Here is a 14,527-nt window from a genome sequence, read left to right as displayed (position 1 = left end):
GTTTTCTGTTCAGGTAATTAACTTATAAACCCCCTCTTTTACTAAGGCTGACGTGTCCATTATATTATATGGACGAACCCTGTTTCCAAAGCCTTCCATCCCCGTGGGAGTCCCGTTGTCTAAAGGGGGGTCCCCGTGGGAGTCCCGTGGGCCAGAGGGGGGTCTCCATGGGAGTCCCGTGGGTTAGGGGGGACCCCCGCGGGATTCCCACGATCCCCGTTCAGACCTCTAGTTAGGACACTGCAGAGAGTAGGCCCCACTATGGCTCAGGCCTGCAAAAAAATTCTGGTGTTTAGCCCCTGGCAGAGAAATGTCACTGATCAAAATCAGAACACACTCAAAATCAAATTACATTTAAGATAGATAAATCAAATTATATTTAATTTACACACAGTCAAAGCATGTTTTATTCCGAACATTAAACATCCTATGAACTATGATTTTGTAGGCATATTAAAAAGATAAAGTCTCCCAAAAACTGTGTTCATTAAGGGGGGGGGGAAATATTAACTTAGCTAATGCCTTTCTCAGTAGACTGAGACAAGCTACTTTCAGCTATAGGAGGCGCTTTCCTCTGTTTGGAGGAGTTAGAGTCTAAGTTTGTCTGGCTTTTAATTTGTACATAAGGTATATAGTTTAAGTTATTTGATAATTTGAATCGAAATGTATTGTTTGATTCAAAAATGTTGTCATTGCTATGGATGGGTTGCATGAGCATGGGTTGCATGAGGTAGAAAACAGCTGCTACCTTTCCAAAGAGTTGAAAATTCTGGTTCCTGCTCAGGTGGAACAAAATGTTATGTTTTTAATCCAAAAATTACTGTTATGCCTGTAGCCCCATAAAGTGAGAATATTCAACAAAAATGTAATGCACTACAGTGTATCACTTTAGCATCAAGCTCTAGTACCCATGCCGAATCTAGTGAAACCAAGAGTTTTTGCTGGTTCCAATATCTTTAGCCTATCCCTACCCCCCCCCCACCACCCAGTGAACTGCCCAGCCATACTTTGTGTGTGTCCTTGCCACCCTACTTTCTATTATTAAGATGGACTTGGGAAAATCCACTGCTTATCCCTAGGATAAGAAGTAGAAAATCTATTTTACTCTTTGGGATCTTGCCAGGTACTTGTTATCTGGGTTGGCCACTGCTGGAAACAGGATACTGTCCAAGTATAGCAACGCTTATTTTCTTATGTAATTTGGTAACAAGACAGTTCAGTTGACATTTCAGAGAGTATAGAAACATTATGATATCAACCATTTTTAAGGATGCCCTGCCACCGGTTGACATCAAAACCAGAGAAGTAATTAATTCAAGCCGACTACGGTACAAGACAAAACTCCAAACTGCTCGGGGACTGGGTTGGTCTGGATTCTCAGGCAGTACTTTTAAAATTCAAATTTAAGGAGTAATAAAGAAAAGATGAACAGGCAAATGTTGATTTATTCATTAACAAATAGAAAATGTTTCATTTATTAAAATGGGCATATTTATAGGAAAAACATACAAAGAAACAAATATTATTATGTCTCATTCCATTAGACGAAACCAAAAAATTAGACCACATTAAGAGAAGGGGGACTAAGAAAGAATCATAAACTAAAAGAAGTTTCCAAGCATTCCTCGCCTCAATAACAGATTCAGCATTCTCTCTACAGTATTTCCTCTCGCTCCCACTTACCCTCTTGCTGCTATCCTCTATCAGTTTTATAAACACGGCTGTAAAGATGCAGGCGAGGGACCAATTTCACTGTGTACATCGCAGCTAGGTTTGCTAGTCCCACCCTCTACAACAAACTTTCTGCACTGGAGGGAGTGGGACTGGTAGCTAGATCTAGGAGTGATGCACGCAGGAAAAGGGTTTGTGTAAGCTTCTTCAAATCTACTCAAAACATATTTTAAAAGAAGGGAAAACCATTAGTATACAAGTGTTATAATATATAATGTACAAACCCCACACAAGGGCCAATCTTATATTGACATCAGACATAACTGATTGGTCGTCACTGTATCAAATATACATCATTAGTCACTCCCTTGGTTATATTTAGAATGGGTCTAATATTGTGATTATACTATAATTATCATTCTTTTGACATCCACACACCTATTTCATATGTGAAAATTATATCTTCAAAAACCAGAACACTGCAACTATAACAATAACAGTCAACAAACTTATCTGTTGTGTATTGTCACCCAATGTTCAACATATCATCTGGTTTATTGACCTCTGTTTGGAATGTATTTTAAAAGTCTGGGAAACTTACTTAATGGAAAGGTGAAGGAAGCTATTAGAGCTAAGAGAGAATCCTTCAGAAAATGGAAGAATGATCTGACTGAAAATAATTGTAAACAGCACAAAGAATGGCAAGTCAAATGCAAGGCGTTAATAAAGAAGGCAAAAAGAGACCTTAAAAACATGATTGTGCTGGAAGCAAAAGAATACAGTAAAAACCTTTTTAGGTATATTAAAAGAAGTCAGGAAGAGAATCAGTTGGACTGCTAGACCAGTGTTCTTCAACCTTTTAACACCTATGAACCAGCGGAAATAATTATTTTGTGGACTGGCACCAGTCCGTGGACCGGCAGTTGAAGAGCACTGGGCTAAGTCGTGCCCATCTCCACCCAATCTCCGCCCAGACCCTGCCCCCATAATTGTACTAATTATAACACCATTTTTTCCATCCATTTTTCATATATACACACATACAATATAATCGTATTAACAACACATAATGGTTAACCACAAAATTAAAATACACAATGCTTTTCATCATTCATTCCTACCAGAAAACAGATAACCCCATGCAAATGCAGGACCAAAGACTAAAAGTACTAATATTCACAAACAAACCCTAAGATGCAAGACTCTACAAGCAGTACAACCCCCAGAGAAAAACAAACAAATGCATTTCTTCCTGAACAGACAGTTAGGACAATTAGGGCTGATGTAAAATCACTAAATAAAAAAAAATAAAAGTATTTCCCCTACTGTTGTTGTCTCTCTCCCTCCATGTGCCTTGCCTTCTGGCCTGCCCGCCCCCTCCCCCCCCCCGGTGTTAGCTTCAGGCCGGTCCACGGTGCGATCAACGCAGGGTCTTTGGGCCAGCTCCCTGAGTGCTGCATTGCACAAAGCTGTGGGAAGCGGCTCCTCACGCGCATCCCGCGCCTCATCTGGAAGCCTTCCTTCTGATGTTGCAACGTCAGAGAGAAGGCTTCCGGGTCAGGCGCAGGCCACGGGTAGGAACCTTTTCCCATGGCTCTGTGCACTGCAGCACTCAGGGAGCCGGCCCGAAGACGCCGCATTGACCATACTGAGGACCAGCGGCTACAGAACAATCTCTTGGGTCCGATGGAGGTGCTAGCCCTGTGGACAGGCAGAAAATTTCTGCAGACCAGCAGTTAAAGAACACTGTGCTCGACAACCAAGGGATAAAAGGGGCTCTCAGGGAAGACAAGCCCAAAGCAGAGAGAATAAATGATTTATTTGCTTTGGTCTTCACCAAGGAAGATGTGGGGAGTTACCAGTGCCAGAAATGATATTCAATTCTGATGAATCAGAGAAACAAACAAATCCCTAACACTGGAAGAGGTAATGGATCAATATGACAAACTGAACAGTAGCAAATCGCCTGGACCAGATGGTATACATCCCAGAGTGCTGATAGAAATTAAAAATGAACTTGCAGATGATCTATAGATGGGAATAACTAATCAGAATGAAATCTGCTGATGACACTAAATTGTTAAATCGCAAGAGGATTGTGAAAAATTGCAAGAGGACCTTGTGAGATTGGGAATCAAAATGGCATATGACACTTAATGTGAGCAAGTGCAAAGTGATGCATATGGGAAAAAGGAGTCAACGCACAGGAAAAAGATCTAGGTGTCATTGTTGAGGATATGTTGAAACCCTCAGCTCAATGTGCGACGCAGCTAAGAAAGCAAATAGAATGTTAGGAATTATCAGGAAAAGGAATGGAAAACAAAGATGGAAGTGTATCGCTCTATGGTACGGCTGCACCTTGAATACTATGTACAATTCTGGTCGCCATATCTCAAAAGATATAGTGGAATTAGAAAAGGTACAGAGAAGAGCAACAAAATGATAAAAGGGATGGAATGACTTCCCTATGTGGAAATGCTAAAGCAGCTAGGGCTCTTCTGTATTAGGTCTGAGCCTACCATGTGCAACACCACATCATCATCATGTAAGGCATCCCTAAGATAGCAGGCTACATTTATTTTAAAATTTATAGCCCGCAGATTCCCACAATTCTGCATGGGTTACATAAGCACACACATAATAAAATTATAACAAGCAAACAATTATCACAATGAAATATCTGATAAGATAAAACTTCTATAAAATTCTCACTCAACTAAACTAAACTAAACCTTAAGTTTATATACCGCATCATCTCCACGGAAGTAGAGCTCGGCACGGTTTACAAGAACTTAAAAATGAGAAAGGGTAGGAAAAGGTTTACATAAGTTTATAAGTTGAGTGGAAAAGTAAGTGAAAAAAGAAATTACATGTTAGAGAAGAGCCAGGTTTTAATAGAAATACAAGAAATTTAAAGTAACCTAATTGAAATTAATTAAAAAAGCAGCTTCTCTCTCAAACAGCACTGTTTATACACTTTTCCTACATGCTGTGAAATCAGCAATGCTAGGAAGAAGTACTAAGGAGCCTTAAATATAATAGCCTTAATTGTGGGGAAACTCATAGCATGCACTGACAAAGATATAGTAAAAACTATTCTAGGGGCTCACAGTAGGCTGCCTTGCCCCTATCCTAAATGTGTTAATAATCCTTGTTGAGGCTGCCAGTTCTCTTTACTTCCCATAAAGCCCAGTGCACGGAAGAGGGGATTCCACAAACAACATGATACCTACCTGGGACGGAAAGAAAATAAGCTTAAAACAAATCAGTCCACAGTCCTCGAGTACCATAGGTACACATTCATTAGCAATATTACAGAATGTACATTAATGATTTTATTGTCATTGAACAAATGTTCATATCAAGTTTACATTTAAAATACTTGTACAGAAATCTGTGACATTATCAACACTGAATGCAAGAGCATCCATTAAGAATGATATCTCTATTGATGCAGACACAAGGAAAATAAATGTTTACAACAAGGAATGCCTTCAATATTCAATTTTATATTTATCAAGTCTATAGCAATACCCTGCTTAGACATTTTGTTTATAACATAAAAGTTTAAAAGTGGGTTATAAATAATAAATCAAATCAATTCCACTCTACTGTAAGCCAAAGGTCTTATAAACTAAGGCCAGAAACCAAACTTTCCAGTAAAAATTTGGCAGCTGCATTTTAACTCATAATTTTCTAGAACTGAAATTGTAATGCTTAAAAACCCTAGTGACGTACAGGACTATCAAATGCATTATTTTAATATATATTCCTTAAAGTTATATATATTAAATCAAGATGTACCGTTCATACGAGCTTCTTACTTACATGGAGTAAGTGCGGAACCTGTTCATTAGGACTGATCAATAATCCACGAGTTTCTATCTTAGGACAAACAGGGACCCCTGAAGAAGACACTATTGTTGAAACACAGACAGTGTTGGGTCCAAAGTTCCCAGTGGATTGGGTCCTAGATGTTTTTATGTGGATTATCAAGTTGCATTAACAATAAAGTCTACATCTGGAACATCAACTCTCCACAGAGTGTCTTGTTGCCATAAAAAATTTACACATATCAACTTAGCTACGTCATTGTTAAAGTAACTTGGCACCTGGCTGAGGACCTAATCAGAACACAGACTACAAGAAAAGAGCAGTTATTTGTCAGGCTCAAGTTTCATTACAACCCGCTTCAGGAATCCGACACGTTTTCCCTCTTTCACGCTTGGGCAATCAAAAGGTGGATCTTGTGAACTGATGACAGCACAACAGCGCCTACTGCTACTTTTGCAAAAACTTGTCATGCGTTTCAGAATCACAACCCATCGCAAACAATAAATATGTCGTCAACCGCTCTAGAAGTTTAAGAGCCGCATTTTGCTGTTTGCAAATACCCCGACCTTGGCGCATCCAGTCATTCCTCCAGAAATCATCTCCGAGCAGCAGCATCCGCTGCCGTCATTTTCCCAGGACCTTGCGCGCTCGCCGAAATCCCCGCAGCCCTATATAACATAACTTTATTTTTCTATACCGCCGTAATCAGACAATTTCTAGGTGGTTTACAACAGAAGAAGGCTGGACAATCAGCGAAATACAATTAATTACAATACAAGTTTCTTTAAAATATTCAATGTAAGATTTTGGTTAACAGTAATGCCGTCATTTAGGAAATACATTTGTCAAACAACGTTGACTTGATTGCTTTTCGAAATGCACCATAAGACAACATAATACCACCAGGGCTGCTGCTTACTTGCTTGAAATGCAAGAGCCCTGTCCAAATAAGTCTTATTATCTACAGCCAGTCATTTTGGGGATAGGCCACCGAAAGCGCAGGTTCCCAAACGCAGAGATGCCGAAACTTCACTAGTAGCGGGGATTCAACTATGTGCCCGGCTAGAGCGCTCCATCCACTCGCGGGCGCTAAATTAATCCTGGTCCACGGGTCTCGCGCAGGACGAGTCGCAGTTGGGACAAGTTTATAAGATAAATGGCAAAGGGGGGGGGGGGGAGGCTCGCCTTCGCCCGCGTATCGCTTCAAGGAAGGGACAAGCTCAAGGTTCAGCCTGACCACATCTCCCCAACGCTCCGGCAGTTCCCCCCCCCTAAACGCTTCGCCAAAAATGGGTAAAATGGCGAGAAGGTACGCTGTAAAAGGTGAGGGGAAAATTACTTCCTCGCACCTTTCAACGCCTCCTTCCCCCGGTCACCGGGAGAGGAGGGAGGGGGGGGGGAGAAGAGACACACAAACACCACATCACAAAGCACCGAAAATACCCACCAGCTGCCACCGCGGCCCGCAAATCCCGGCTGGGCTGTGTTGCTGGCTCCCCCCGCCCTCCCCCACCCCCCCTGCGGCCTCTCCCTCGTCGCCAGCTCGCTCAACGACCCTCCGCCGCCATTGCGATAAGAAAAAAAAAAAAAATATTCCCCACACGGCTCACTTCCTCCTCCCGAGCGTCACGACGTACGAAAGCGTACGCATGCGCTCGAGCCAGAGCCGGGCAGCGCGTGATGGCGAGGAGGGGGGGGGGCGGGGCCAGAAATGACAGTTGAAGGAACGCGGTGACGTTTGGCAAAAGCCACAAAAACACGCGTTGTCCGTTGTCAGGCTTTCAGTTCCGCCGCATGCCTTATGGCTGGCTGGGTGTTAACGGTGAAGCCGACGGAGGATTTCAGTTGGGCTTTTAGGTTCCTGATAACCTAGATTATTAGGCGCCAAATATACATCAAACACGATCCCTTGCAATGTGATAATAGTGATTAAAAATGTATATGGAAAAATTATGTTCTTACTTGATCATTTTCTTTCCTTTAGCTGTAGCACATGAATCCAGAGACTAATGATATTGCGCCTATCCACCAGCAGGGTTCACCATATTTTCTTCTACGAAACGCCAAACACATGACCCTACTCTGTTCCACCCCAACTAGGGTTACTTTATTTGTGAAGCAAAAAAGAGGACACATAGCCCCGTCCCTTGCCTAGGTGGTTGCCTGCTGTGTGCAGTCAGGGTTGTGACAAGCTATAATTGCATTACATGTGACTTGCCCTCCATGGCACCCCCATCCTTCCTTGTGCTGCGCCCATGATATATCAGACTTTCAGTTGTGAGTAGGGTTACCCTATGACTCCAGAAAAAGGAGAACGGATTGAGTTATCCGGGTTTTACTTCCATTGCTTTCGCTTGAAGTAAAACCCGGATGTCAATCCGTCCTTTTTCTGGAGCCATATGGTAACCCTAGTTGTGAGTCTATAAAATACTGAGTGGCGTGGCGTGAGTGAGTTGATAACCATATGGAAACAACATTAAACAGTTCTCCGGCTGTAACAGATCTGAAGCATCAGGGGCAATTGAAAACACCAACCAAACACCAAAATAGCAGGCTCTGTGGACTTAATTTCAAAGTCTAGCCAGGGAAACTAACTCTCTTTCCTGACCATAGTTAGGTTCAGTATCTTTCCCTCCCAACTTTTTATAAACATTCAGCAAATGATCATATATAGCAAACAGCCCCAGAGGTCTCAGTAACACATGTAGAGCACAAGTTATAGATTGTCTCCCCTTGTCTTAAATCCATAGCATCCATTCCATTGGAGTTTATTTCTTGAGGACCTGGCAGATAATCCATAGCCTTTTTTTTTCTCTCTCCCAGGGAATAGGCAATTGGGAGGAACTTCCTGATACATCATTACATTACATTAGTGACTTCTATTACGCCCGTACCTTGTAGTTCAAGGCGAATTACAAAAGAAGCTAACTGGACATTTCCAGGAAAATTACAATTTAGGAATTAGGATTGCAAAAAAGATAACTGGACATTTCCAGGAAATTTACAATTTGGGAGCTGTATACATGGTTGATACTTTGGAGAGAAAAAATTGCAAGAGAGGGTAAGACAATGAAGGGGAATTTACAAGGGAGGGGAAGGACAAGGGGAAGAGTTAAGATATCTGGATAAATGTTTTGAATAGAAGGGTTTTGATTTCTTTTTGAAATGATTTGAAGTCGCTTGTTGTTGTCAGCAAGTTGGAGATGGAGTGGTCAAGTTTCGCTGCATCCTCCTTTTGGTTGCCTCAAATCTTAGGACAGAGAGCATTATTTTATTTTGTCCCAACTTCAGGCTAACTTAGACTTTGAAGGTATGATAAGGCGGTATAAGAAATTTTAAATAAACTTGAAACTTGGTGTCCGTGCAGTAAGTCCCTCCCGTATCCCGGCTGGCCTCTTGAATCTTTCCTTCTCTCCTTGGCAGGGTTACCATATGGCTCCAAAAAAAGGAGGATGGATTAAGACATCCAGGTTTTACTTCAATTGTTTTCAATGGAAGTAAAACCCAGATATCTCAATCCATCTTCTTCCGCGTATGCTCAGAAGCCCTCCAGATGTGGCCAGAGCTTGTCGGGTTTTGGAAAGTCCATCCAGGAATCTGGACAGTCCTCTAAAAAGAAGATATGTCTGGATTTTTCCGGATATCTGGTAACCCTAAGCAGGTGGAGATTGAGAGAACTGATTTGTAGATCTTCTTATTGGCTGGAAAGCCTCCTGGCCAATTAGTATCACTCTTGCCAAAGCATCAGGACCCAGAAACATTAGGAAAAAACTCCTTTCCCATAAACTGATGAAAAATACAAAACTAATGAATAGAAACCGTAACTATGAACTGTAATAGGGAACATGTAACTCCTTCAAAATCCCCCCCCCCCGAGGGATAATGTAATACAGAATCAGAGAATGGGTTTATCTGCTGCGACTAAAGGAAAGAAAATTATCAGGTAAGAACATAATTTTCCTTCCTTAGCACCAGCAGCAAATGAATCCAGAGAGTAGTGGGATGTAGCAAAGCAGTCCTTACATAGGGTGGGAATTGCTCACTGCCTCCACAATGACTGATGCTCCAAAGGACTCCTCTACCCGCACTGCCACATCTAGTCTATAACGTTTGGAAAACCAATTCATGGAGAACCAAGTTGCCGCTCTGCAAACCTCCTCCAATGAAAATCCCCTGGAGTCTGCCAAGAGGCAGCCACAGCTTTGGTAGAATGAGCATGCAATGCAGATGGCAACTGTTTGCCTTTTAGTAAACAGGCTGAAACAATGACTTCCTTCGCCCAGTGGGCCACTGAAATGTTGGAAGCTGCCATTCTCTTGTTGTGCCCCGAGAACAAGACAAACAAATGATCGGTATGTCTGAAATCATTAGTAGCCTGAAGATAATGTATAAGTATCCTGTGGATGTCCAGCAATCGTAACAAACGGAAATGAGAACCATAGTCTTCTCGAAAGGACAGAAGAAAAAGTGATTCACATAAAAAGCAGATACTACTTCTGTGAGATCAAGCGCAGACAGGAATTCTCCTGGTTGCACCTCCACAATAACCGATCTCACTGTTTCATAAGAACATAAGAAGTTGCCACCACTGGGTCAGACCACTGGTCCATCGCGCCCAGCGGTCCGCTCCCACGGCGGCCCGTCAGGTCTATGACCTGTAATGTGGTTCCTGTCCGTTTCTGTAACCTACCTCTTCTTTTTTATATGTAACCCTCAATCCCCTTTTCTTTTAGGAACTTGTCTAAACCTTCCTTGAAACCCTGCAATGTGCTCTGGGCTATCACAACCTCCGGAAGCGCGTTCCATGTGTCCACCACCCTCTGGGTAAAAAAGAACCTCCTAGCATTTGTTCTAAACCTGTCCCCTCTCAATTTCTCCGAGTGACCCCTTGTGTTAGTGGTTCCCCACAGTCTGAAAAATCCCTGTCCACTTTCTCTATGCCCCTCAGGATTTTGAAGGTTTCTATCATGTCTCCTCTAAGTCTCCGCTTTTCCAGGGAGAAGAGCTCCAGCATCTTCAACCTGTCAGCATATGAATAGTTTTCCATACCTTTTATCAATTTAGTTGCTCTCCTCTGGACCCCCTCGAGTACTGCCATGTCCTTCTTGAGGTATGGCGACCAGTATTGGACACAGTACTCCAGATGTGGGCGCACCATTGCACGATACAGCGGCATGATGACTTCCTTCGTCCTGGTCGTGATACCTTTTTTAATGATACCCAACATTCTGTTCGCTTTTTTTGAGGCCGTTGCGCACTGAGTTGATGCTTTCAATGTTGTGTCCACCATCACCCCCAGGTCTCTTTCAAGGTTGCTTACCCCTAGCAGTGATCCCCCCATTTTGTAGCTGAACATCGGGTTCTTCTTCCCTACATGCATGACCTTACATTTCTCTATATTAAAACTCATTTGCCATTTTTTTGCCCACTCTTCCAGTCTTGTTAGGTCTCTTTGCAGGACCTCACAGTCTTCCGCGTTTCTAACCCTGCTGCAAAGCTTGGTGTCATCAGCAAATTTGATAACCTCACATGTCGTCCCCGTCTCCAGGTCGTTGATGAATATATTGAACAGGATTGGTCCCAGCACTGACCCCTGTGGAACTCCACTCGTGACCCATTGCCAGTCTGAGTAATGGCCCTTTACTCCAACCCTCTGCTTCCTGCCTGCCAGCCAGTGTTTGATCCATCGGTGGATATCCCCCTGCACCCGTGGCTCCACAGCTTCTTAAGTAGTCTTTCGTGAGGTACCTTATCGAAGACTTTTTGGAAATCAAGGTAAATGATGTCTATGGATTCCCCTTTATCCACCTCGTTGTTTATTCCCTCAAAGAAATACAGTAAGTTCGTGAGGCACGACCTTCCCTTGCAGAAGCCGTGCTGGCTCGCCTTCAGTTGTCCATTGCCTTCTATGTATTTGCAGATTGCGTCCTTGACTAGTGCTTCCATCATCTTTCCCGGAACCAAGGTCAAGCTCACCGGCCTGTAGTTTCCCGGGTCACCCCTTGATCCCTTCTTAAAGATGGGCGTGACATTGGCTATTTTCCAGTCTTCTGGGATCTCCCCAGTTTTTAAGGATAGGTTACATATTTGGCTTAGTGTATCTGCTATTTCGTTTCTCAGTTCTTTTAATACCCTTGGGTGGATGCCATCCGGACCTGGTGATTTGTCGCTCTTCAGTCTGTCTATCTTTCTGAGAACATCCTCTTTGTTTACCTCTAGTTGGACTAGCTTCTCATCAGGGTCTCCATTTATGTGCTCCTCGGGTTCTGGGATGTTGGATGTGTCCTCTCTCGTGAAGACTGACGAGAAGAACTTGTTTAACCTGTCAGCTATCTTTTTTTCCTCCTTTACTACTCCCTTCCTGTCTTCATCGTCTAACGGTCCCACTTACTCCCTGGCTGGTTGTTTCCCCTTCACATACCTGAAGAATGGTTTGAAGTTTCTTGCTTCCCCCACCAGCCTCTCCTCATATTCTCTTTTTGCTTTCCTAACCTCTCAGTGACAGTCCTTTTGGTGCCTTTTGTGTTCCTTCTGGTTGTCCTTTGTTTGGTCCTTTTTGACCCTCAGAAACCGAATGACATTCTTGAGATCTAGAACTGGTCTGATGGAGCCCCCTTTCTTCAGGACCATGAAGTAAATGGAATATCTTTCCTGATCCCTCCCTCACGTTTAATCATGTGATTAATCATGATAAAAATGTTAATCAAAATGTAGCCCTAATAAATATATTAGGAAGGGCAGTAGCTCACTGGTTGAGGTGCTGCCTCTGCACTCAGCGGTTGTGAGATCAAATCCCAGTGCTGCTCCTTGTGTCCCTGGGCAAGTCACTTTATCCTCTAATGCCCACCACTTTGCCAAAGCAACAAAAAGGCAGTATACAATCCCCTTTCCCTATATAAGGTATATCTGTTAAAGAGAGAAGGTTGTGATTGTGGATGATACATTGGAATCTTCTGCTCAGCATGTGGCAGAGGCCAAAAAATGCCATGTTGGGAATTTTTAGGAAAGAAATAGAGAATAAAACAAAGAATGTCGTAATGCCTCTATCATTGCATGGTGACATGCACCTTTATTTTGTGTAATTCTGGTCACTGCATCTCAAAAAAGTTTTAGGAGGGAATTCATCAAGCAGTGTTAGGGTTTAATGCTCCTCAACATGTATTAAGGGAATTAGCACATGCTAAACAATTCTACAAATAATGCCTAAAACAAGCACCAAGGAACGTGACACATAGCTCATGTCAATCATGAGTTAAGGCGTCACTTTTAGAATCACATCTAGGGGTGCCTAAATTAGACTTAGGTGCCCCCTAGTTATGCCAGGTTTTTCTTGGCCTAAGTCCAATTTTGGTGCCTAAATGCAAAATGCCCAAGATCCACCCATGATCTACCCTTAACCATGTTCAAGTTTTGATAGGCACCTTGGACTAGGTGCCTAGATGAAAGCGGTAATAATTTAAGCCAATTATTGAGCCAATTAAGCTTGTTTTTGATGCTGAATAAGCTTTTAAAATTATTAAGTTAGGTGCCTAGATTGGCTAGGCCGGCTGATCTAGGCACCTAGGGTACAGAGGATGGGAAGGGGGACCAAGGAAATGGGTGGGGTTATAGGTGGAGTGTAGGTGAGGTTGTAGGTGGAGAATGAGTGGAATCATATGTCTTCACAAATATGGTAACTCTACTCATGACTTCTGCAGTTGTTCCAGTTTCACCGTGTCTGGGTAGAGCGGAACCAGCAGAGGGAAGGCCCCATGGTTTGGCCAGAGGCAGCCTTTTTCAGCACTGCTGCCAGTGTTCTAGGGTAAGAAGTTTAAAGCACCCTGGGATGGGGGAAGTGAGAGATGTGAACTAAGGGGAAGGGTTATTGAGTGAGAGATGCTAAATTATGGGGGAAGGGGGACAAAGGAAGGGAGAGAAATGCCATATCACAAGGGGATGGAGAGCTAAATAACGCTGGGACCTGAAAGACACTGGACCAGTGGGATGGGGACAGTGAGGGAGTGATGCTGAACCAATGTGGAAAGAGGAGAACAAGAGAGGGGGCAGAGGGAGAGAGATGCCAAAAAGACAGGCCAAAAAGTCTCCCTCTTGGAATGGGTAACTTGGCAGCTCTGATCGTAGCAGTGGTGTAAAAATCACCAGTTTTGGAATAGGCCACCTTTGGTATCTTGAATAGGGCAACTCCAAACTGAAACTGCAGCATTCTCTAGTCTAGATCTTTTCCCGTTATCCTACCCACTGAGCAGCAGTCCTCCACCTATACTCCTGTCAGTAGGGGGTGCTGTTTCACTATGATAGCGAGGGGCAGGCAAGCTCTGCAGGGAACCTCATGTCTTTTGGAAAACATACTATTTCGATTCGCCACCTCCACTAGTCGCAATGCAGTTGGAAGACTCCCGCCTCGGCTTAGAGGGAACAGAACACGCGGCAACCTTATCATCGATTATTCCCTCTATATAAATAGTAGTAGTAGTTATTCACATGAACAGAGCGCCACCGAAGAGCCTGTATCCTCTCCCGCCAAACCACGGCAGTAATTGGCCGCTGCAGAACGTACTCCGCCTCCCGGGCTACCCTCCCGCCAATCACTGCGAAGCCGGAAACGCCTCTTGCTTGTGACGTCGGCTTCGGTTTGCGAAAGTGGAAAGAGAAAGCGGGGAAGGAGCAGCCCGAAGACGGCGGCGAATATGGCGGCCGAGTTGAGCTCGCCGGGCGGCAGGGCTGCCGCGGATGTGCCGGCGTGGTTCACTTGCCCCGTCTGCCTCGAGGTGTTCGAGAAGCCCGTGAAAGTGAAGTGTGGACACGTGTAAGTAAAGGACCCCCAGCTCTGGCTGAAAACGGAAATGAAAGCGGAAGGAGCCGGGCAGCTTTTCTGGAGTTTGAGCGGCGCTTGGCAGACGGTACAGTGTTAAAAAAGAGGGGGTAACCCCCCCCCCAAACCCTCGGCAGCGCAGGGATAAAAGAAGGGTGGGGGGGAAGCGGTGTTTGTTTCCGTGCCTGGACTCTCACTAGAAATACCATT

The 14,527-nt window shown here is 43.7% G+C and overlaps 2 protein-coding genes across 3 annotated transcripts in view; one reads left to right on the top strand and one right to left on the bottom strand.

Annotated features, from left to right (window-relative positions):
• The window catches only part of SPATA2 (spermatogenesis associated 2), a 32,045-nt gene extending 24,979 nt beyond the window's left edge, over positions 1-7,066 (bottom strand). The window contains exon 1 of one of the 2 annotated variants that reach the window (XM_033914375.1): positions 6,953-7,066. The gene's annotated coding sequence lies outside the window, so the exon portion shown is untranslated. Of the gene's footprint in view, positions 1-5,499; positions 6,933-6,952 lie in introns of those variants that run through there. The other variant, XM_033914376.1, reaches the window with a different exon arrangement.
• Positions 7,067-13,918: 6,852 nt separating this feature from the next.
• RNF114 (ring finger protein 114) overlaps positions 13,919-14,527 on the top strand; it is a 41,076-nt gene continuing 40,467 nt past the window's right edge. The window contains exon 1 of the mRNA XM_033914224.1: positions 13,919-14,311. Coding sequence (XP_033770115.1) covers positions 14,193-14,311 — 119 coding nt within the window. The 5' untranslated portion in view covers positions 13,919-14,192. The remainder of the gene's footprint in view (positions 14,312-14,527) is intronic.

Source organism: Geotrypetes seraphini, chromosome 11 (assembly GCF_902459505.1).
Source record: "Geotrypetes seraphini chromosome 11, aGeoSer1.1, whole genome shotgun sequence".
Classification (NCBI taxonomy): Eukaryota; Metazoa; Chordata; class Amphibia; order Gymnophiona; family Dermophiidae; genus Geotrypetes; species Geotrypetes seraphini.
The sequence above is the reverse complement of the archived record's forward strand: the minus strand, read 5'-3'. Positions and strand labels throughout refer to the sequence as shown.